The sequence below is a fragment of the Aythya marila genome, assembly GCF_965140915.1.
Source record: "Aythya marila genome assembly, chromosome: 2".
Taxonomy (NCBI): Eukaryota; Metazoa; Chordata; class Aves; order Anseriformes; family Anatidae; genus Aythya; species Aythya marila.
The window spans coordinates 37,207,024-37,228,977 of record NC_139043.1 but is presented as its reverse complement, the minus strand read 5'-3'; the positions used below and the strand labels follow the sequence as shown (position 1 = coordinate 37,228,977).

At 40.7% G+C, this 21,954-nt stretch overlaps 1 protein-coding gene across 3 annotated transcripts in view; it reads left to right on the top strand.

The window, feature by feature from the left end:
• The window catches only part of ANKRD28 (ankyrin repeat domain 28), a 117,273-nt gene that overhangs the window by 30,916 nt on the left and 64,403 nt on the right, over positions 1 to 21,954 (top strand). For 2 of the 3 annotated variants that reach the window (XM_082753979.1, XM_082753980.1), the window contains exons 1-2: positions 7,586 to 8,968; positions 10,069 to 10,152. In XM_082753979.1, coding sequence (XP_082610105.1) covers positions 8,852 to 8,968; positions 10,069 to 10,152 — 201 coding nt within the window. In that variant the 5' untranslated portion in view covers positions 7,586 to 8,851. Of the gene's footprint in view, positions 1 to 7,585; positions 8,969 to 10,068; positions 10,153 to 21,954 lie in introns of those variants that run through there. The other variant, XM_082753981.1, reaches the window with a different exon arrangement.

Genomic DNA, 21,954 nt, shown 5'->3' with positions numbered 1-21,954 from the left:
TTAGTGGTGTCCTCCCAGCTGCTGCTGGTTTTGGCCTGGTGGGAAATCCATAGGAATTTCGGACAAACGTATGAAAGCAAACATTGTGTCACCATGACAACTTAACCACGGGGATTCATGTGGTTGGTGACATAAAACTGTGAAAGCCCTCTGCTGACTGGCATGGTGGATTTGACTTTCTTGCCTGAATTCTGTAAGTGGCGTGAGACAAAAATTCAGGGATGAGAATCACTTTCTCAGACCTCTGGATGTTATCCTAGACCATCAGGATTTGCTACCTGTTATATTTTTGTACAGCTACCTGCTACTGTTCTGGCCTGCAGAAATGAAAAAAAATAAACCCAAATCTCTTCCATAATTTCACATGCTCACAGTCAGATTTAGGTCTCCCTGTTCTCTCTGTGTGAATTGGAAGACAGTCAGAAGCAACAGATACTCTAGTGTATGAACAGAAATGGTGATGAGAAAACTTAGTTGGCCAATTAGTTTTACAGGGGGAAGCAAAGGGAAAAGGAACAGATGAGCAAATCTGCATTAAATTAAAAAAAAAGATCAGTATTGAAAAGAAAAACTTTAATGTGAGTTGGAGAAGAGAAGCCTATTTGTTTATTATGCCAAGCTCTCAAACATGCTGCAGTGAAATTTCTTAGATGTCACCTCTTTGATTCTGTCACAACCTCTGCTTTAACTGGCCACTAGTCACAGGCAGCAGAGGAGCTCATTTCTAGAAATCCACCTGTCCATTATCTGCTTCTTCAGAAACACAGCTGGATTGCCATGCGGCAGGGGTTTATTTTATTATGAACATTATCATAAAGTTTATTCCAGGTTTCTTGGCTACAGCGTGGGTGTTACAACTTTGGATCTCAACACCAGCACTGTCCAGTGCTGAACTGGGGTGGCTCCCATGCTGCTACCTTTACTTTAAGAGTGTTTCCAGCCTTTGAAAGAAACAAGGTTAAGAAAAAAGCAAGGTGAGGATAAAGGTTACTCTTTTCTAGCACATACAGCTAAATGAGTCTCAGTAGGAAAGCTGGCTGGCCTTACAGACCAAATGTGATGTGTTCGTCATCTTATGTGGGAGGGAAATACGCAAGATTAAAAAAAGAAAAGCACGCTGTGCCACACTTCTTAGAGAAAACCCTGTGGACATCTACTGATATTCAAGGATGGAGCCTCGGAGAGGCCTGTGGTGATCTTGTACATTGCACCTGCCCTTGAAGCCCAGACTGTGTACTGTGTTTGCAAGCCTCAGGAGAAAGGAAAGCAGACCTATTGTATGGTAAAAATAAGGCAATGTTATGTTGACCTCTTGTGACATCATTCGAGTTTTTGTAATAAATTGAGCTTGATTCTCTCTTTTTTTTTTTTTTTTCTGCTTCAGTAGTATTGCAGGAACAAATTTTCAAAGGGGAAATACATCAAATCATCTCTTCTTATGCTCCTCTTCAGAGCATGACTGTAGATGAGGGAGAGAAGGAGATCAAAGAGGATGTACTAATTCTTGTGCATGCGCCCAAAGGGAATTCTCTTAGTTGTTTTACCAGCTGCCCTAATATGATTTAGTAGGATCATGTTTTAGTTTATTTATAAGTGCGTGTGCACATTGACACGAATGCTCTCACGGCAGCCTGGTCGGTGATACAAACCTTAAGCTTCGGGATTCTGCGGTCGTTCGTTTGCTCTGGACAAACTCCCTTTATCCATTTCTTCTCCTAGGGAGGATTCAATAGCATCCCTTCCTGCAGCATCGGGCTGTCGGAGCCAGCTGTGACAGCGGGTTGCTGTGTTGTGAAGCCTCTGGTTGGGGTTTTTGGTTGCGTTCCTGCCCGGGGTCACCTCCCAGCAACCGGCAGGGCTCTGCCGGGAGGGAATGGGCGACGTGTGGGAGAGCAAACAGGGGCTGCTGAGGCCCAGCCTTTGATTTCTGTTTTGTTTCCTTGCGCTCTGCTGTTGGAGCTGGTGTGCGCAGCTGAAATTGCTGCCTTCAGTAATTATTCCTGGCAGTGTACTCTGGTTATTATTGTAAAATATAATTGATGCCGTTTCCAGCGCCAGAACGCAAAACAGGCTGTGGACGTGGTCTGAATTGGAAGGAACTGAAAGGGCCAGCAGTAACCCTACTGTCCAGTGACTTCCCTGCTCTGCTGACAGGTGAAAATACCTGTGACTGGTCTGGGGACCTTGCTTTTCATGCTACGAAAACGTTTTAGAAAGGCAGTCATACTTGCCAAAAGAGCTTCCATGTCTAATAATTGTGGTTTTGTGTGGGTTTAACAAACACTGAGGTGTTTTGCCTACTTCTCCCTTTGACTGAGCTGATGTTTTTTAGAGAGCCTTCTCCTCTTTCCGTCAGAAGCCATCTGCTGTCACTTACCTTCTCCCCAAAAGAAAAGGGGCTTTAAAACCACCCTCTCCCCTCCCCAAACCCACAGCAGCACACAGCCTAAAGTACGGCTTTGCCTTTCTTCATGGGTACAGGCCTAACTGTCCGCAGCAACATATACACCCAGGCGCATCATTTTGCAGACCACCTTCCCTGAAACAGCAGTTGTTTTGACTCCTAATTAATTTTATACAAAGACATTTCCACTGTCAGACTTCTCTGGTGGTTATTTCAGACAGCTGCGGAGTGTTGGAGCCACCCTCACAGAGCTGCTGCTCTGAAGGCAGATCCAGCCCCTGGGTCAGTAGGAGCCACAGGTTTGTGTGAGGTACCTCGAGAGCCTCAAGTCAGGCTGTGGAGGCCTTTTATTTTGGGAACTGCTGGTTAATGTAGGAACAGCGGGCTGGTTTTGGTTACAGGGTTGTATGCTACGCTCTAAAGAGCACAAAAAAAGATAGCCCTGCCAGTGAAGTAAAATCTGGCCTTAATAAAAAGTGAAGTATCTTGGGTGGCATCCTAGCTAGAAATCAGGAGGGAAGATGCTGTTTCTTCAGATGTCTTTAAAGAAATACGACTCTTGTATTTCCCTTGCTTCTCTGTTTTCTTTTTTTCCTTTTTTTTTATTTTTCCCTCCATCTGTTTTAGGAATGTCTGTGCTCACTTCTCATTGTTTTTCTGATTGAGGCAGCTAGACTCCATATTTTGGGTATCAGTAACAAAATTTTTAATTTTACAATCACTGTGGTGTCTGTAATGTGCTATAGATCAGCTGAGAGTTTCTCTACCAGCATATTGTTTAGATGTATAAAATATATAAGACATCTTAAACAGAAAATCAGTAAGTACATTTTTAACACTTTTAAGATACTTTATTGCTCTCTGATCAGATATTTAGGAAGTATTTTACAAAGTTTGCATTTCTTAAGCATACAAACTAAGTTTAAATCTCAAGCACAAACATGCATTTTACATGAGTAGTTTTTCACAAATCCTGTTCCAAAAGAGAGAACTTAGAATGAATGCCAGATTTTTTTTTCTTTATCAGATTTCTTTTTTTTAAATGACTATTCAGTTACTGGATATTATTAACTAGAAACTTTTATGTAGTCATCTGTTTTCTCTGAATTAAAGTAGTTCTGTAGATCGATTCAGGCTATGTACTTTCATGAGAGAAAGAAGACCTGCCTACAGCATCTGGGAGGTGCACGCAAAGCTAAATTAGTTGTCTTGGGAAGCAGAAATGTGGTGTCTAGAGGTTAAAACTAGTCTCCTTTTCTGCATCCCAGCTGTGCATATGATCTGGAATAAATGGGACAAGATTGAGAAGAAAGGTGGTAATTTATTATTGCCTTGGACCATTCTCTTTCCTGACTCCACCTCATTCCCTCAGGAGCAGGGAGGAAACAGCAGAGTTTCAGACGAGTGACTCACAAGGCTGCTTGAAGTATTGCAGCTTTATATTCATGGTGATGCTGAACACTCATCTCTGCTTATACGCGGGGAACACTTTAGTAAATACTGTAGTTAAATTATTCAAAAAACTGCTTATCTTTTGTTTGTGCACCATGCTTGTGCACGGACAGCTGTACAAGTAGTATGAGTGATCTTTGTCTTCTGAGGAGACCCGTAGCTTATGTCTTAGACTTGCAGAGCTGATACAGATTGTTTAAAAATAAAATAAAAGCCTTATTTTATTTGGTTTAAAATTTTTCATATTTACTGGAACCAGGCAGAACAATTTCCTTCCTTTCCTAGATCATTAATTATACAAAATACAAAGTGAAACCAGTTGGATTAATCTCACCCCAGAGGAAAAAAAAAGCTTGATAAATGCTGGTAGAAATCTCTGTTTAGGTGGGTTTATTGAGACTGAATGTTCTTCACTGAGGTTTTCAGTGTCATCCACAGCACTGCTGTACAGTCCTCTGCTCATCAATTCCTAGAGAAAAGGGTAGATCTATAGAAAAGGTTACTATTTTTAGCTGCTTCCAAGTTCATGTTTTGTTTCTGCCTGGTGCAGATGTGGCTGCTGTCATCTATTTTTTAGTCTGCAGGCTGCATTTTTGCGACGTGCTTTCTTTATATCCACCCATGAAGGCCTCTTGGAACTTGATTTTCTTAAAGACAAATTATTTGACCATGACAATTTTTTCTAATTTGCCAGAAGTTAATATATTTTACTCCTTAAAATTTTAGAGTTGAGTATGGAGATTTTATGTTGCAAACAACTAGATATCACAGATGCTGTCAAATCGCCCAAGTCCCAGTAGAAATGTGTTTTTTCTTTTAAGATTAGTCTATACTCAACTCTTCTTTCCTTCTACTCATTTAATAAGCTTTCTTATACGAAATTTAATCTAGAAACTTTCGAGGGCTTTGGAGAAGATGGATGTTGATGACCCACTGAACTTTAGTTTTATTAGGATTAACTGAGAAGTATATTTTAAGAGATACATTATTCTTTATTCATACCTTTGTGAGGTTCTGTTATGATTCCTAGGTCAGTTTAGGGAGAGGAGTTTTAAATTAATCCTCTTGAATTCACCCTGCCTTCATTCTGTTACTATTATCTTTTCTCAATCTCTGAAAATTATTAGTTTCTATATAATCCGGTGAAATCCTCAAACTTTGCTTTGGTTTCTTTCAGTAGAATTGTGACCTCAAGCTTTTGACTCTTAGAATAGCTGTTACTAGCTGTTAGGCAGCATTAAAAACTCGTATTTTGCAAACCAGAGGATACCTTGGGTATGTTTTGAACCTGGAGGAAGAGATGGGTAGAGGTGGTGTTTCCAATGAGCTGAAAGCATTGCTCCCAATTGCTGGGGGTGGGAGGGGAGAGGATTGGTTTTATTAAGCATCCTCCAAGCCCCGGTTCACTGTAAGCAAACGTTAAATGTTTCTAGAGGTGAATTGTCCTTTGGGTATGAAAGTAATTGCATACACACATTTGTAGTGTTGAGTGGGTTTTTTGTCTGCTTACTTCCACGGTTTATAATGCCATCAGGATCAATATAGTATTGATTCGGTTGTGCTGCTTCTCTTCCTAGTGCCAGCTGTGATGCATTGGCTTTTAGCTCTTTGACTGTCGGAATGTCACCATTCAGAAACGCGTTGCGTTGTGCAAGACATAACACATTAACTTGCTTTGGCAAATAGTTGGTTTTATTTCAATTACAGGTAAGATTTCTGGAATAATTACCAGAGTAGATGAAAACATTCTTGACTCTTCTGAGTTTTCATAATACAGTAAGTGCAAAGTCCAGTACTTTTTATGTTAACTCTTGAATTTCTAACCAATATTTTTAAAGTCCGCTTTGGAGTGTTAATTGCCAAGGTCAAAACCAGACCAGTTTCAGATAGATGAAACTGAATTGTGTGTTATCGTCTATCTAGCAACCTGTCTAGTTGTGTAGTGGTGATTCCAAGGGAGAAGCATGGAACTCAGGTTTTGTTTGCTACACAAACCTTTCAGCTCTGGGAAAGGGTTCATTTTCACTTAATGTAGAGGTGTAGCAGGAATACCATTACCTAACAAATGCATGCTTGCGTATATAGTATGAAAATCAAGTTTGCATTTCGTAAGTGTACTTTGCTTGTAGACTTAAAGTATGATTTTTATTTTTTTCTCCCAAAGGAATTTTTACTTACGCAAGTAAACTGCAGTGTCTGTTCCCTAGGGCATTTTTCACAAAAGGCAAAATATCCTCTAGGCTATTCTCCTCCGTGTTCCTTAGCAGACGGCGGGGTGTTGCAATAGATGAGCCTTGAGGATATTCTAGTTTTTATTTAAATGATTTTTGCTGTGGCCAAGGAGAACATGAATGTTCATATGTATTCATATGACTCTGTGCTATTTATTCTTAATAATTTTTTTTTGAAATGCTACAACAAAGCAGTGCAGTGTACCAACCATTGCTTTTTGTGATTAAAACCAGAAGTATGAAATTGCAAAATAACCAGACCCCGTGTAATGAACAGAATACATTTATAAAGTTGAGTGTTATTCATATGCTGTAAATGAGAACATTTGGGAAACTTGAATCTTAGCTGAAATTTCGTAGTGAATCAGAAACGTGAGTTATATTCTGCCACGCCAACCGTCCTGAGCTCAAGGAGCCCTAGACCAGGTAACTCCTGTGCACCTATAACAACCTTCATCTGTGTGAAGCTGTCAGCAGGTTGGTCCTAAGCAATTTATTCTGTTGCAGCGAAGCTGTTGTAGGCATTATTTTAAAAGAGTGGTGACATGAGCTCTTCCTTCCCGTGGCCCCCAAAGATGGGAATTCACCGCGTCTCTTAATACCCAACCCACTTAATGCACCATTTCAACCTGCCATTCTCTCTGCCTGGATTAATATGGAAGATATGAGAAGGAATGGCTTCTGGAGGAGCTGTGAAGTTCAACTTGTTCTCTCTGCTGACAAATGGAGATTGGAGCAGCCCTGGAAAGATGCTGTCAGTGCCTCCACCTAGCGCGGCACCAACCAAAGCCCTCCTCTGTTCCCCAGCACCGAAGCTTATCCAGCGACTCTGGCAGCAGCCATTTACATAATACACCCACAAACCAGCACTGCTTCAGCAGATTCAGGCTGAAATATTTATTTAGCAACTTGCAGGGCTTCATTATATTCTGATTATACCTTGGGTATATTTTTCAGGGACAGGGCATGTTTGTCTGTACTCATTGCAGAAAGCCGTGGGTTTGGTCATTAAGGGCTGGCTTTTAGCAGTCACCTGATTGTGTTAAGAGTGGTTTTATTTTCATTTCATCTTCAGAGGGATTTTTGGGGGGAGCTCCTCGTCTTCAAGGAGTTAAGCAAGGGCTGTGGTGCTGCTCTGTCCGGTGCCATATGAAAGCAGTTAAAAGCTGGAATTGTTTACTGCCAAAATCCTTGTTAGTCAGCAGGGCACTTACACCAGATTTCTCTGTGGCTTTTAGTGGAAAACATTAAACAGGCGCTCTTGCTTCAGTTACAGAAATTTTACGTTTTCGGCTCAGTTAGTCACAGAGCTGGCACAAGCGTAACTGCAAAGACTGCCCCCAAAAAGGGCGCCTTTTTCCTTTTTTTTTTTTTTTTTTTGGTGTGCCAGAGGAAGTTGCACTGCGAGCAGCAGCTCGGCTCTGTGAGTGTGACATGTGAGCATTACGAGGCATTTCAGCCTGCGAGCCTGCAGTCGGTGCTCAGTTGGAGCGCCGCCGCTGTGGCTGCGCGTCGCGCTCCGCTCGGACGGGCAGGCTCGTATAAGCTGGTCATATAATTCAGCCCGTCAGGGGAAAATAAAAAAAAAAAAACAACAACAACTGATAAGCAGAACCTTTAACCGAAGAGGAAAATCAGGTTGGCACAGCGACAGCTGTTCGAATAAAGAAGTTGGCTCGGAGAAGATGCACGGAGCCTGATTTTTTTTTTCCTTTTTTTTTTTTCTCCTCCGTTCAATCTGAATGAAGACTATCACGGGAACTGCGTTCACGTGGTGAGCAAAAGACCCACTTGAGTGCTGAGCTGCTTTTTGCAGCAGGAGTCTCGGGCAGCAGTTTGAGCTCCTGCGTGCGGTGGCTGGGTCGTTGTGCTGAAGCCTCCTTCCTCATCCTGACGCCTGCCCTGATGGAGGAGCCACGGCTGCTGCCTGGCGCAGGAAAGACGGACGCTCCTCATCGCTGGTGGCGCTGAGGGAGTAAAAACTGTTCGTGTTCCTGTCATCTGGGGAGCCTGGCTTAAACCGGCGACATTATCCGAGGAGTTGCATTGTCCCCGGGCTCTGACTCATCGCATGTAAATGTACCGCAGCCTCGCCGTACATTGCAGATATTTCCATCGCACGGGGAAGAATTATTCCCCTCTCTCCGCCTTCTGAGCAACTGCTGGGAAGCAGATGCCCTTTTGGGACGGGCTCTTTTCGCCGCCGAGGGATGGAGCCGTAGAAGCGCAGCAGGGTCAGAGCCCACCTGTGTTTTGGGGCAGCGGAGAGCCCGCTGCTGCTGGCCTGGCGGTGCAGGACCGGCTGTAGCCGCGGCCGTCTCCGCCGGGGCGATTGTTCCCCGCTGGTGCTCGGCACAGCGGGGTCGTGGCTCCCGTGACAATGCCAGCCCTGTGTGGGTAGAGGCGTGCGGCTACAGCGGGGCTGTCACGGGGGCAGAGCTGTCAGACGCGAGCGGCCTGGACCGAGGGGTATTGGCAGCCGCTGTTCCGCAGCCCCTCCGTTGCGGTTTCGATGTTTCGCGGCGTTTTATTGAGGAGGAGAACTTCCCGAACGGCTCGGGGGGGGTTCAGCCTGAAAAAATGAAGCGTGGGGGGGGATTGCCATGTCCTTTTTTAATCGGCTGTGCGCCAGCAAGTCGGTGAGTGTGTGTGAGGCAGGTGAGAGCCCCTCCGATGCGCTCCCTGGTGTGACACCTGCAGCCTGCTCCCCGAAACACAGTCGCTGGCGTTTTTTTGTTGGCTTTTGCTTCCCCAAACGGATCGAATGAGTCGGGTCTGTATTGTTGTTTTGGAGGAGGAGGAAGATGATGCTCCCACGTTTATTTCCAAATTGCCTCAGGAAAATATATCTTTGCGTCCATCGCCCTCTGGAAACGTGCTGGTAAGGCGTGTTGTCTCTTGGCATATTTCTCTTTTATAATGCTCTTGCAAACACGAGGGGAAACTTTCATAAGGTTAATGCGAGCTTGCATGATGTTGAAACGAGATGAGGCAGCAACGCTGACTACACTAAAGAGGGAAAAAGTTGAACCTTCATTGTAGAATGAATATTTGCAGGAGCTCACTCTTTTGTGTGTAACTTTATTTCTGGTGCAGCAATGACAGATCTCGACACTTGCAGAGCAGCAGAGGATTTTTAGAGGGCTTGGTGAATGTGTTTCCCTCGCTCCACTCCTCATTCCTCTGTGGTACATTTATGCCCTACCACTTTAGAAACTGATGTAAGGATTATATTGCAATTATATGCTGTGTTTATTTTGAGAAGTGATACAGTGTACAATGTACATTGAGCAACAGCAGTTATAAGCTAAAACAGAAAAATAGCATAAGCCTTAATCTAAATGTAATTGTTAGATTCAAGCTATCACTTATGCAAAATGGTCAGTGCTGTGGGGACTGGTCTTTTATTTCTTTAAATTATTTTGTTAAGTGACTGACTAAAATCTTGCTGGCATATCTCAGCAGCTTTCCTTACTTACTAAGAAGTCCTGCTATATTTAGTAATAGATGCGTGTGAGTGTGAATTTGTTGCCATACTTATCTGATGCACTTTGCTTTCTCACTCCTTCTAAACAGGTGAAAAATTTCTAGTAAGTTTAGTCACTTGCTATTGCAAAAAGAGGGTTGTTTACTTATATTGTGTAGAATTCATGGTATGTAATAACAGCCCCAATTTTATTATGAGGGGTTCTATTTTCAACTGTTATAAGCTAGTCTTTTTTTTAAAAAAAAATATTTTATATATATATATATGTTTCATTGGTTATTGCAGTGACTTAGAGTGTGTTTGCGTGTCTGAGCTTTTTAAAGTTTGCAATTCTTTCAATTCTAAATATTGCCTCTGGTTTCTTGATTTCACTGCCTGGAATGTTTGATTTTTGTCCTCATTTTGTGTTTGTGGTATCTATCAGAACACCATACATGTATTGCTAAAAACTGGAATGGAGTTATGTTCTTAACATATGTATTTTTTCATTTCAGCCACCATTGGTTCAAGCTATATTTAATGGAGATCCTGATGAAGTTCGAGCACTAATATTTAAGAAAGAAGATGTTAATTTTCAGGTAAAACCAAACTCCATTAGCTTTGATTACAGTCTAATTTTGTTTTTGATACAGCTTTCTGCTCTACTAATCACTTTAAAACTTTGCTAATTCAAGAGCTGTAAATTCTAGAGCTTTTATGTAATAGCCAAAAATAAGGCCTATAGGTACACTTAAGGCACTTAATCCTTAAAGAGGAGTGGAGAAATTTGTATTCCTATAGCTTTCTAGACGTATGTTGTTACTAAAGACTTAATTTTATATTTCTTTCAAATGTTAGTTCTGCAGTTTGTAGTTCTGAAGTTTGTATATACAGTTTAATCAGGGCTTTTTAGAAAGTAAGACTAGTTACGGGTGATGTAGAGTTTGATTCTTTTTACATGAAATAGAGCCTAGTTTATATTAGACAATTAAAGAAAATAGTTTGGAGCTTCCAAAGGTAGGCTTAAGAATGGATTTTAGAGAGGGAAGCCTAGTGATTGTATTGACCTGTAAAATAAGAAATATTGCTTATGTGTCCTGTTTGTGGTGCTGTGAACCCAGGCATTGCAGACTTTTAAAAATTGTACTGAAGATAAATTGAGTTTGTTCCAACTTGGGTGAAATTCAAGGATCTGAACAGCATGCGGTTACTGTATTTACTTTCTATTAAAATCCTCATATGCATCTCTGACATTATGCAAGATAATGTTGCATAAGCTTTTTATATCTATTAGGAATTGTTTTGATTATTAAGGCAGACTGACATTAGCCATTTAAGGTGTAGCACTACAGCAATGTGGGCAGTTGTTTCTCCTCCAACTGCATCAGAACAAGAGGGATACGGAAAAGCTAAGGCTAACATCGAGATGCTACTTAGTGGCCAGTGTGAGACCGCGATCGTTGTTTAACTTTTGTCCTTAACATATGTAGAGCCAAAAGCAAATATTTAGTTAGGCATGTGTATTTTGACATTTCAAAGCCTTCTGTGGAATTTGTATCTGACCAGTGCCAGCTGCAGCGTTTGGGAGTCCTGCCATTGTCTCGTGGAGCTTGAGTAGGGCCCTGTAAAGAAACTTGCTGTCAAAGTGGAAGTTTTGTTTGATAAGGTTCTGTTTTCCCCCTTCTCCTTTTTCATTAGTTTTGCGTGTTCTTCATCAAAATTCTGTGATGGAGTACATCTTATCAAATGCCATCATCTTCTGTTCAGTCATGAGAGCGCTTGTTCTGTATGTATGTCTTCCCTGTCTATTCATATGGACTCTGGTCATGTCGTTGGCATGTTCATTTTTAAAAACCCATTAGTCTGTATTATTTCATTTATATTTCTCTTTGTACAAGTCGGGTTTAGCATTCACAGATGTAGTGCCCGTAAACAAAGCAAGGGCTGTATCTTTCTGCTTTTTTAATTATTTATTACAGAAGCCTTTGCTAGATTTCAGTATGCACACACTAGTGGTTTTGTTTAGTTTTTGTTCTGTCTCAACATTTGTCAAACAGGCATTGTCTGTCCATAAATGCAAAATAAGTAGATGTGCTTAAATAGGAAAGCAAGTTATTGTTTCATGCTTCGTCATAAGGGTTACTTTAGACTGCCAGGTAGCTATAGTGAGGAAAAATATTGTAAATAGAATATTCAATAATCTGTTTGTTTTGTTTTTACATGTGTATGCGTGCTAATTCTTGACAACTCTTTGCTATGGATACTTATAGACCCCTTATAGGCCAACTGGATACTTATAGACCATGTACATATCTTAGACTAGTGCCACCCAAGGAACATTTAGCATCTATCCAGAACAAATATGCTATTTTTTTCACAGCCCCCTTCCTCAACATAGGCAGATGCTTATCACACATGACCGCTCCTTTCTAACATGGTAGTAGTCCTTGTCCTACTGCAGTATTTACTGCAAAATTCACATACATCTCTTAAAACACTCCTTGTCAGGACTGACCGAGCATAAAAAACCTCTCAGTCATTCGGTAGAAATGAAGTAAACTGCCCAGTGGACTTTGTGCATTTGCATGTGTGGTGTTTTTCTTGGGTTTTGCATTTGGTGTACGTACTTGACTGGAGGCAATGTATTCCTGCGTGGTCTAGATCCAAACTTTTCCCCTGAGTTGTGTGTTACGAATTGGTGTGGACAGAAGGAAGGGAAAAAAGTAAAGAAAACCAAGTGGCTATGTATGCTTCCTAATAAAGAGAAGGATCGTGATAGACTGTTGTGGGCTCTCTTAGAACCCGGGTATGTGTTGGATTTTTTTCCACTTAGCTATCCAAGTGCTTCGGTACAGTTGTTTGAATTCCAGAGCCGTTCCCTCCAATGCCTCTGCAGTCTTTTCCCCTCCCAATACCAGCTAATTACTTTGCAGTTTGTCTGCTAATAGCTAGGATTCCTTCCTCCCTTCCATGCAGCGGTGGCTTGGGTTATGTAACTGGAGACCGAGTTCAGCAAATAAATTGTGCCCAGAAGCGAGCTGAAGACAGAGCTGCTCGAGGGCTCTGTTGTGACAGGGACATTCATCTAGGAAAGGTGTTGGTGCCTTGATAAAATAGATATTTTTTTCCTTTCTGTTATCTTCGGGCTTCATTTTCCTTTTTTACTTTTGCCATGTATCATCTTTAACATTAATGACAACTGGCTTAATGCTCTGTTAGGTGGGTCTGTGTGTTTGGCTTCCTAAAGCAAGGCTGTGGTTTGCTCCTACGGTGTTGCCTACAGACCAGGCTCAGGTTGGGCTGTCTTAGAGCATTATTCCTAACGCAGCTGATGCCTTGTCCCATAGGGTTATATTTAGGAAGAATCTGAGACGGTTGGCCTTTCATAGCACGAGTTCCCGTGTGCCAATGCTAAGATGATGTACTGATAGCAACCTTTTGCAGGAAGAAAAGACAGCTTTTTCAGGAAGAAGGTTGTTCTCTGTTCGTGTCACAGTTACCAGCTCTCTTGAGTCAGTCTGAGACTAGATTTAGAAAGTATGTATTGTATTCAACCCTGCAGCTGTAATGTTTTGGGAAGAAAGAGCAAATTGAGCATGTTCTTTACCTGCTTAAACTGTGGTTCAAAAAGGCTTGCCTTCTTGGTGTGTACAATTTTTTTAGACAAAACTGATCTGTGGGAAGTTTGATCAATGATATTTTTGGAAGGTGCAATCTCTGAGGCTCCAATTATGGGAAAAATGGAGGAAAAGGGATTGCTTTTCCCTCCCCTTCCCCAAGAGCACTGGAGAAGCTGTGGCTGCTTGTTTCATGAATCAGGCTTAAGTCACTCACATCACATATGTCGAGCCTGATAGAGTTTCTGTTATCCATATTGTGAGAGAGAGAAAGAGCACACACACACACACATATATCTGTACTTATTACTGTTTCTCCCTTGTGCCATCCTGAGCTTTTGAGACTTGGCAGGAAGGAGAATGTTGTGTGATAACTGATCCGGTTAGTGTCAGTAAGAACTCTTTATTAGTTCATGGAGAGCATCAACATTTCAACATTTCCTGCTCTTGCTGATCAGAATAGCATGAGTACTTTGAATTTTGTCCACTTTTCAGCAGTTAATTCTAGCTAACTAAACGATTTCAGCATTGCCTTTCATCAGTCAGGAATTGCCTTTTTTTTTTCTTTTTTTTTTTTTTTTAATTTGGAAGTCCATCACTGTCGGTAAACTTGTACCACTTCATTTGTAACCCAAACCTTTTATGATGTATGATGAGGTTCATGGATAATGAAAATGGAATAATTCATCTCAGCTATCTGTTACCAGTATGATTTTGTTAAGGGAACAGCAGCTCACTCTCAGAGGCTGTACATCTTCCTATTGAAATGATTGTTCCAAATCAGAACAGTTCTTCCTCCTTCTCCTAGACCTATCAGGATAGGATTTCCCACTATGAAAAGGGATCCTTCAGGTAACCCTATATTCAGGCTTTATAACCCGATTGCACTTGATCTTAGCTGAGGGAATAAACATCTGATCCTCTCTGGAAGCAGTGTCAGTGTGCCCCTTGCTCTTTTCACGCTGAAGCCAAGCAAGTGCTGCATTTGGAGGAATCCCAGAATCACACAGATGTCTCTCAATTTTCAGGAGTGCTCCCTGCTCCTATTTAAAATAGTGATTGACACATGTGATTAGTGACTTAAACATGAAACACCTGTGTCTTGCTGCTCAATATGCTTTGTGAGATTATAATAGATTTAAACCATGAAGCTGATTTCTGTGTGAGCTGTTGTTTTTTCTCCAACAGAAGATGTAAGACTGGAAAATGAAATCCCCTGTGCTGACTGTAGCAATCGGGGTATCCAGGTGCTTTCTGTTCTACATGGTTGGCCATCTAGCACAGCTCTGAATTTAACAGCACTTTTCTACAGCAAGTAACCAAAAAAATTATAAATTAAAGCTACTATTTTGGAAAATGCCAACAACAACAATGAAAAAAAAACAACAACAACAAAGACATACAACTAAGCAGTTTTTCCCCCCATGTATTACATAGCAATAAAGCATTGGCCATAAATCCCAAGTTTTGTTCCTGGGGCTGGCAAGGCAATTGATCCAGCAGCACCACCACCGTGCCAGGTAGGAAGAGGAGAGCCAAGTGCTAAGCGAGAGCTAAGTGGATCTGCCTTTGTTATTCAGAGCTGCAGGGCTGCTGCGTGGACAGAGCTGCGGTACAGGTGTGGGCTCCATTCCCAGCCCTGCCAAGTGTGGGTTTGCATAACTTCTCGTTGGTGTTATTTGCATTTCAGGAAAATGTTGCTGAGTTTCCCCCTAGGGTAAGATATGACGACTTCCTTGATTTCCTCTTTGGTTTGGGTTTTTAATTTATTTTACCCTGCATGTCATTGCATATGCTGACGGAGAAAGAAAATTGGCTTGTTAGTCTGGTTGCAAGGGTAGTACTGCTCACGCAGCATTGGGCACCAGGAGAATTAGAGGTTGCAGAAAATATCAGTTACCTGAGCAATTTTGGAATAAATAATGAAAATTAAAGCACAATTTAAAAAAAAAAAAAAATACTTTGACATGATGCTGGTGTTGGTCAAAGTCCTAAAGGAGGTTAAATAGAAAAAATAGGTAATGGTTTCCTCGTTTTCATCTTTATACTGATCTCATGGGCTAGATTCTGGAGTAACTATTTCTTCTCTGGGGTTATCAGTGTGGTGTAGAAGAGGGAAGCCTGAATTGACTAGCTGAAGCATGGAACATACTATGAAATTCAGTGGAATTTGGTGTTCTGATCATGCAGATAAATTGTGTACTGATTTTGGATCTAAAAATTATTTTTGTGGGAAACGAAACTACTTTACACTGTAATTCAGCAATTATTTTGAAGTACCTCTAAATGTATAGAACCCTACGTAGGCCTTGCTTAAAATCAGATAAACAAAATGTCATAATATGTAACGAGGGAAAAGTAATCTTTAGGAATTTTTAATGTTTTTTATGTTTCTGTTCATTATCTTTCTGTAGCCATTTATTTTACCAAAGTAAATGAATAATAAACGGATTTTTTCTGGTTTAAAAAAAAAGCATGCATGCAGCTACAGTTGTAAATTTTAATTTGACACCTCTATACCTCTTAATCTCTTTTGGCATTAATTGCTTTGCATAAATTCTTTCAGTTATCCCTTTTGTTCTCAGTACCTTTTGTAACCTAAGTCCCATTAGGGTAAGAATTTGCCATTTAGACATCTGGAAGACATTGATTAGAGCAGGCTAGCACATGGCACCCTGCAAACAGTGGCAGTTCCTCTGCAATACCGTGTTTCTTGCTTGGGGGTGTCTGGGAAGCCATCAGGAGGCTGTGGAAATGGGTCCGAAAGCAGTGGGGAGCACTGACTGCTTTGCACAGAAATTTGCATGAGTCAGATAAAAGCAGTAGGGAGACAGGTGTGTGCAATCCCTGCTCCTTTCCAGTTCAGGGATCCTCTGGGCATTGATCAGAATAAAGTTTTGTCATATTTGTGATGTTTTGTTGCTTGCATGCGTGCAGTTCAATCATTTTTTCAGGCCAATTCATCCTGTAGTTGCTGTTGTTACAAGGTAAAAGCTTCTGGCACTCGGAATAAAGCCACCATGGGGCCTTCCTATCTAAACTGATGAGAAGAAATAGTAAAGCCTAGCATAATGTAGCAAAGGCTAAGCAGGAATGGTGTACCATTTTTGACTCTTCAAGCAGTGTTTTTGAAGAGATGAGAGAGCATGCCTTTACCAACCAGCCTATTTGTCTCAAGCATGCATCAGACGCAGTGCTGGAACTGTTTTGTCAAATTCATGCACGCGATGTAGACTGTTTGCATGAAGGGCTTTTTTGCTGGCAGCTGCGGTTGGCAACAAAAACTTGCACTAACGTATTTGGTGCTGTGAGGCAGCATCTCATTGTATTCCCTGGCAGCACAGACTGTGCAGGCAGCTCTCTGACTTCTGGTTTGCTGACTTGAATGTCAGGGAAGAATTAACAAAGCATCGAGGAAAAAAAAACAACATGTTTTGAAGAACACTTCTTTTTTTTTTTTGAGTTCCTATCTTAATAGTTCAGAGTATGAACTCGCTCTTTCGTTATGGAATGGAAAAATCCCAGATATTATGGATATTTGTTGAGTTCTCATCGCTTAACAATATGATGAGAATGTATAATGAGTTATAACTGAGTTTGGCAGTAGTTATTTTAATTAATTTTCATCCTTTGAATTGTTTAGCAGTGACTGGATGCAAGTTTTCATACAAATAAAAGTATATTGAAATGTATATTGAAAAGACAGATGTGTGTTTGTATATGTATACATCTATATAAGTTATACAAGTTATATATAAAATATGTGTGTACAACAAGAAGTTGTTTTTCTAGTGGCACTAAACATACAGTGAACTGAGAGTGAGAGCAGGCCTTTGAAATCCCTGTAGAAGGTCAGAGAGGAAATGTTTCTGTGTAAGCAAATACTAATAATGAAAATTGAAACAAAATAATACTAATGAGGAAAAATCCTCCAATTAAAACATGCTATTTAGAAACATCGAGCTTGATTCAGTGCAGCAATTCTTGCCTCACTGTCTCTATTCAGAGCCCAATATCAGATGCTGTAGTAGAGAAACTGAAAAATCTTGTATTGGGCAAACGTGGGCCACTGAGACCTTGCAGAGAGCAGCAGGTGAAGTCAGGATTGGAATAAATCATAAAACAAATAGAGTATGCCTTGAGACACTTCCACGGCTAACTGTTCATTGAGTGATTTTTGTTAACCATCTTACTAACAGAAGATACAGCTATTGTCTTCAGAAAAGATTTCTAATTAGAATTGAGAGAGCTTTTCCAATTAGTTGGAGGCATTTTAAGCAGTTGATGGCTGTATTTAATTTGGGATGTTTTTACTTTGCAAGGGGTATATGCAAACATATTTTTCTTATACTACTTTCTACCATATGTATAATCTCAGAGACTCATGGTAGCACTCATCTTCTCAATCTTGTTTGCCCTTGGACTTCCAATAAAATACAGCCATAAAACAAGAGCAAGATGTGTTTCTCCATAAACTTTAGCTTGGACTCCCCTCCAGAGTGCATTTCAATGTACCATATTGCCTTCTGATGCTAGATACTCTCTGCAATAAACTTTCTTAATGTTTCCACCACAAACAGGAACCCTCATTTCCTATGTGACCAGCCTGATGAGTCATGAGACTCCTGCTTTATGAAGCATTCACTTAATTGAAATTTCCTTACATACAAAGAAATGGTAGGAAAATTCTGTGAAGAATCCTCTTTATTGAGAGTGTCTGTTGTCCTTTGCAGACAGGAGCAGGTTCTGCCTGCTCGGAGGTGGCAGGCATGCATCAGTACGTAACGTGGCCCTGAAGTAGTTCCCTTGCAAGAACATCTCAGGTTTGTCTCTTAGAATGGCATTATGAGCACAGGTAAATGGGTGAGATTTTCTAATTAAAAAGATACAAAGCTAGCTTATGACATTTCTTGCCACTGAACATGGCAGAGTTCAGTGAGTTGTTTTTTTTTTAAGGGAGTAGATAGAGTTTAGCACTACCATGTGGGAATATTCGGGGGTTATTTTAGTAAAGAGTTAAGTTCTTCATAACAAGAATATTCATGTGAAGGGTCTGAAGGGGATAAGAAGAAACTTTGCTACAGGGAAGCTTTCCCTATAGGAAAGTTTCTTCTACTTCTTAAAGGAACTGCTAAGAAGCTCTTTGTTTCATGGATCTGAAGCATGGGTTAGAGACCTCATTCTTCTGAGTGTTGTGGAAACTTGCGGCAAGTTGTGTCTGTATCCTGCTAAGAGTATCCACCAGCTGCTCAAAGATTTAACTTTGCAATATAGTAGTTATTTACTGTTACTTAACTTTATTACAGTTGTAGGTTTCCTGTTCGTTAGTGTGGAATGTTTTTCAGGCCTGTCATCTGTAATGAATAATCAGATCGCTTATTTCCTTTCAGTGTGGCTTAGAGAGTGAATCATGTTTTTCAGCCTCAATATAAAGTGCGTCCACATGGTGTTGAGTTCCTCTTCTGCAGAAACGGATTTACAATGTTTATAATACAAACCTGCCTAATTAGGCATCTTCCTTCAGAATCAGAACCCTTGAGGACAGAACCTCGCAAGTCCAAAGAGAAATAAACCTTTGCTTTATGTTGGCAGCGCTGTTTTTAGTCTATGCAAAGGAGATTTTCAAAAGAATTGAATTATCACTTTTATTGGAGGAATATAAACAAACCTCCAGCAGAGTTACAGGATGATCTGACTAACGCCAACAGATCGCTGCTTGGCACGGTGTGTTCTGTGGACAGTAGCTCTCAGAAGGTACTGCTGCATAGGTTAGGACTTCTTAAATTAAAAATATGTTTATAAATAAAAATAAGTATTCTTTAGAGAGTTAGTAAGAATTAATAAGAGAATTAATGTTAGTATGGTGTACTAGTCACACTAATATATTCTGCTTCTCATCAGGTCTAGTAAGCTTGCCTAGCAGTATGCTAATGTGGTTGTAATGTTTGCTAAACTGGGCAAACAAGCTTCGATATCTACATGGCACTGCTGCTACCCTATTGGTCGTGCACTCTATTTGTTTTACAGTAATTGGGGATTTGACAGACAAGTTTTGTTCTGGTCATTGTTATTCTTTTAACATTGAGAAATTGGCATCGATTTAGAGAGCCATGAATAATTAGATCAAGTTCAAATGTGTTTCAAGAATTCTGTGTTCGAATCTCTACTGCGATTCTCGTTAGTGATAATGATTTTATAGATGATGTTTGATTTGTCACAGTACTTTTAGTGAGTGTAACCTTACTGAAGTTTGTAGCCTTCGGAGGGTGTTTGAAGTTTTGCATTTCCTGCTGCTTTTACAAAACAAACTTACAGCAAGGTCTTGAATAGTTGCAGCTTACTGGGGTTACTCCTGGAACTCGCTGTGCCTGTCATGCACAGGGCTGGTATGTGAGAACAGAACATCCCCGCTCAAAGAGCAAAGAGAAGAAAAAAACTCTGTGGACTTAATGCGTATTAACATCCAACATCGACACAGTCCTTAAAGAATGCGCTGCTGGTAACAGCAAGAGAGGACTTGAATTTACTGATTATTTATAGTAACTTTCCAGGAGAAAACTCTGTATATAAATATATGCAGAGTACCTTTGAACAAAAACAATTTTCTCGGCCCTGTAAGTGGTTAAAGCTGCCTCACATATTGGTGGAATATCTAATGAACCATCAGTAATCAGTCCCTTACATCTGCTCCAGCAAAGGTTGGATGTATGTCAAAAACTTGAAGGAGAAAGTGTCATTTTCTTGCTGCACGTAGCGGGGAGGCCTATCCCAGAAATGCCTGGGGAGAGGAGGGCTCCTGTGGGGCTGTCAGGAGGCAGCCAGGCCTGGGGAGTCTCACACTGGTGTCAGGTTGGAGGGCAAGTGAACTGTATGTTCCCTTTGCAATGAGGCCCTGAGTTCACATATGGGGTCTGTCTGTTCTTTTTTCAGTGTTTAATAAAGCCCTATCTGATTACAATCCTTCCTGATCATGAATTTCATCCCCTTCGAGGGATGGGCAACCAACAGCTTCTCTGCGCAGCCTCACCGCCCTCAGCGTGAACAGTTTCTTCCTCATGTCTAACGCAAACCTACCCTCTCTTATCTTAAAGCTGTTACCCCTTGTCCTATCACTACACCCCCTGACAGAGTCCCTCCCCAGCTTTCCTGTAGGCCCCTTCAGGCACTGGGAGGCTGCTGTGAGGTCTCCACAGAGCCTGCTCTTCTCCAGGCTGAGCAACCCCAACTCCCTCAGCCTGTCTTCATAGCAGAGGTGTGCAAGCCCTTCTGATCACCCTCCTGGCCCTGTCCTGGCCTAACTTACTCTGAGAAGAGGTATTAATGGTGAACATGCAACCTGAAAATCACTTTTTTTTTTTTTTTTGTCACCAAGACAATGAGGTTAGTGAGGTAAAGACCTGACATGTACCGTCAGAGGTGAAGACCATCAGGCATGTACAGGGTTGTCATGCTAACGTTGGCCTTTGCAATGAAAAAGGCAGAAAACCCAGCTTTTCTGAACAAAAGTGTCATTGGCCTGGACATAATGTGGTGGATTTAAACTGGGATGGAGATATGCATACCTTACCTAGTGTGGTGTGATCTTTCCCTGGAGCATAAACAGAGACTGTATTGTACTGTTTTCTCTCTTGGCATATTTTCTTATTTGTGTCCTCAAATATTACAGATAGATTACAGGGTGAGACGAGGCATTCACTATCCCTTACTCAGCCTGCTGTACGAGCACAGGCTCTGTTACATAATGTGCTTCACAAAGACTGTGTTCTCTCATGAAGGAAATTCCCTCTCTTTCACATACTGCTTTATTTTTTTCAAAACCAGTTTGAGTTATTTATTGTATTTTTCTTACCAGCAACTACAGTCCAATTAAAAGCTGGTAGTTTTTTTCCACTACACATTCCATGTAGATGTTTACAAATAATATATTTGGCATTTAGGAGGGGGAAAACTAAGGAAAAATATTCTGTCATGAGATTTTCATTTAAAAAAAATATATATACTTTTTTAAAGGATAGTTTTGAATGCTTTAAAAGTTTGTGTTTTGGGGGGGGGGTGTTTTTTAATTTCAATGTTTTATTATTTTTTTTTTATTTTTTCATAATCTAATATTTTAGGAAATAGTCTTGGCCCTAAGAGTTGCTCTGTTTTAATTCCTGATTTAATCCCAAATGTCTCAGTTGTACCATAAGATCAAGTTCACCTTAGCAAAGGGGAGAGAATAGCTCTTTATTCATTCCATGTATTGAGGAAGAATTTACTGGCAGTTTTTAGTGTTGAACGGAACCAAATTCTTGATGGTATAAACTCAAAGTGAAAGGTTTTGTGAAGGGCTCACAAAACCTGCTCAAAGCTCTTTATTTGATACCCAAATGGATGGTTGACTTCACTCACAACAAATTCTAGCTTTTATAATTTGGGCAAAAGAAGTTATGTGTACAATATTGTAGAATAATAGGTTCAGCTTTTCCTATGAGCTGTGCTTGTGCCACAAGTGAGTTTGAAAACCTAAGTAGCAAGAATTACAGAAATGACAGGAGCATTACAAAACCTGCATGGAACATGCAGGTGAAAGCATATGAGAAGTTGCATATTTCCAAAAAGCACACTGACTTAGTGTTTTCAAAACACAAAAATTATGGAGAGGTATTTTTGTGATGAATTGCTCATAAGTGGAAAGATACAGAGATGTTTGTTGTTTTCAAAATGTGTCTCCTGAAATACTTGAATATAAGTCAGTATTTTTACTTTAATAAATAAAGATGTTTAACAGAAAACTCCTAAGCC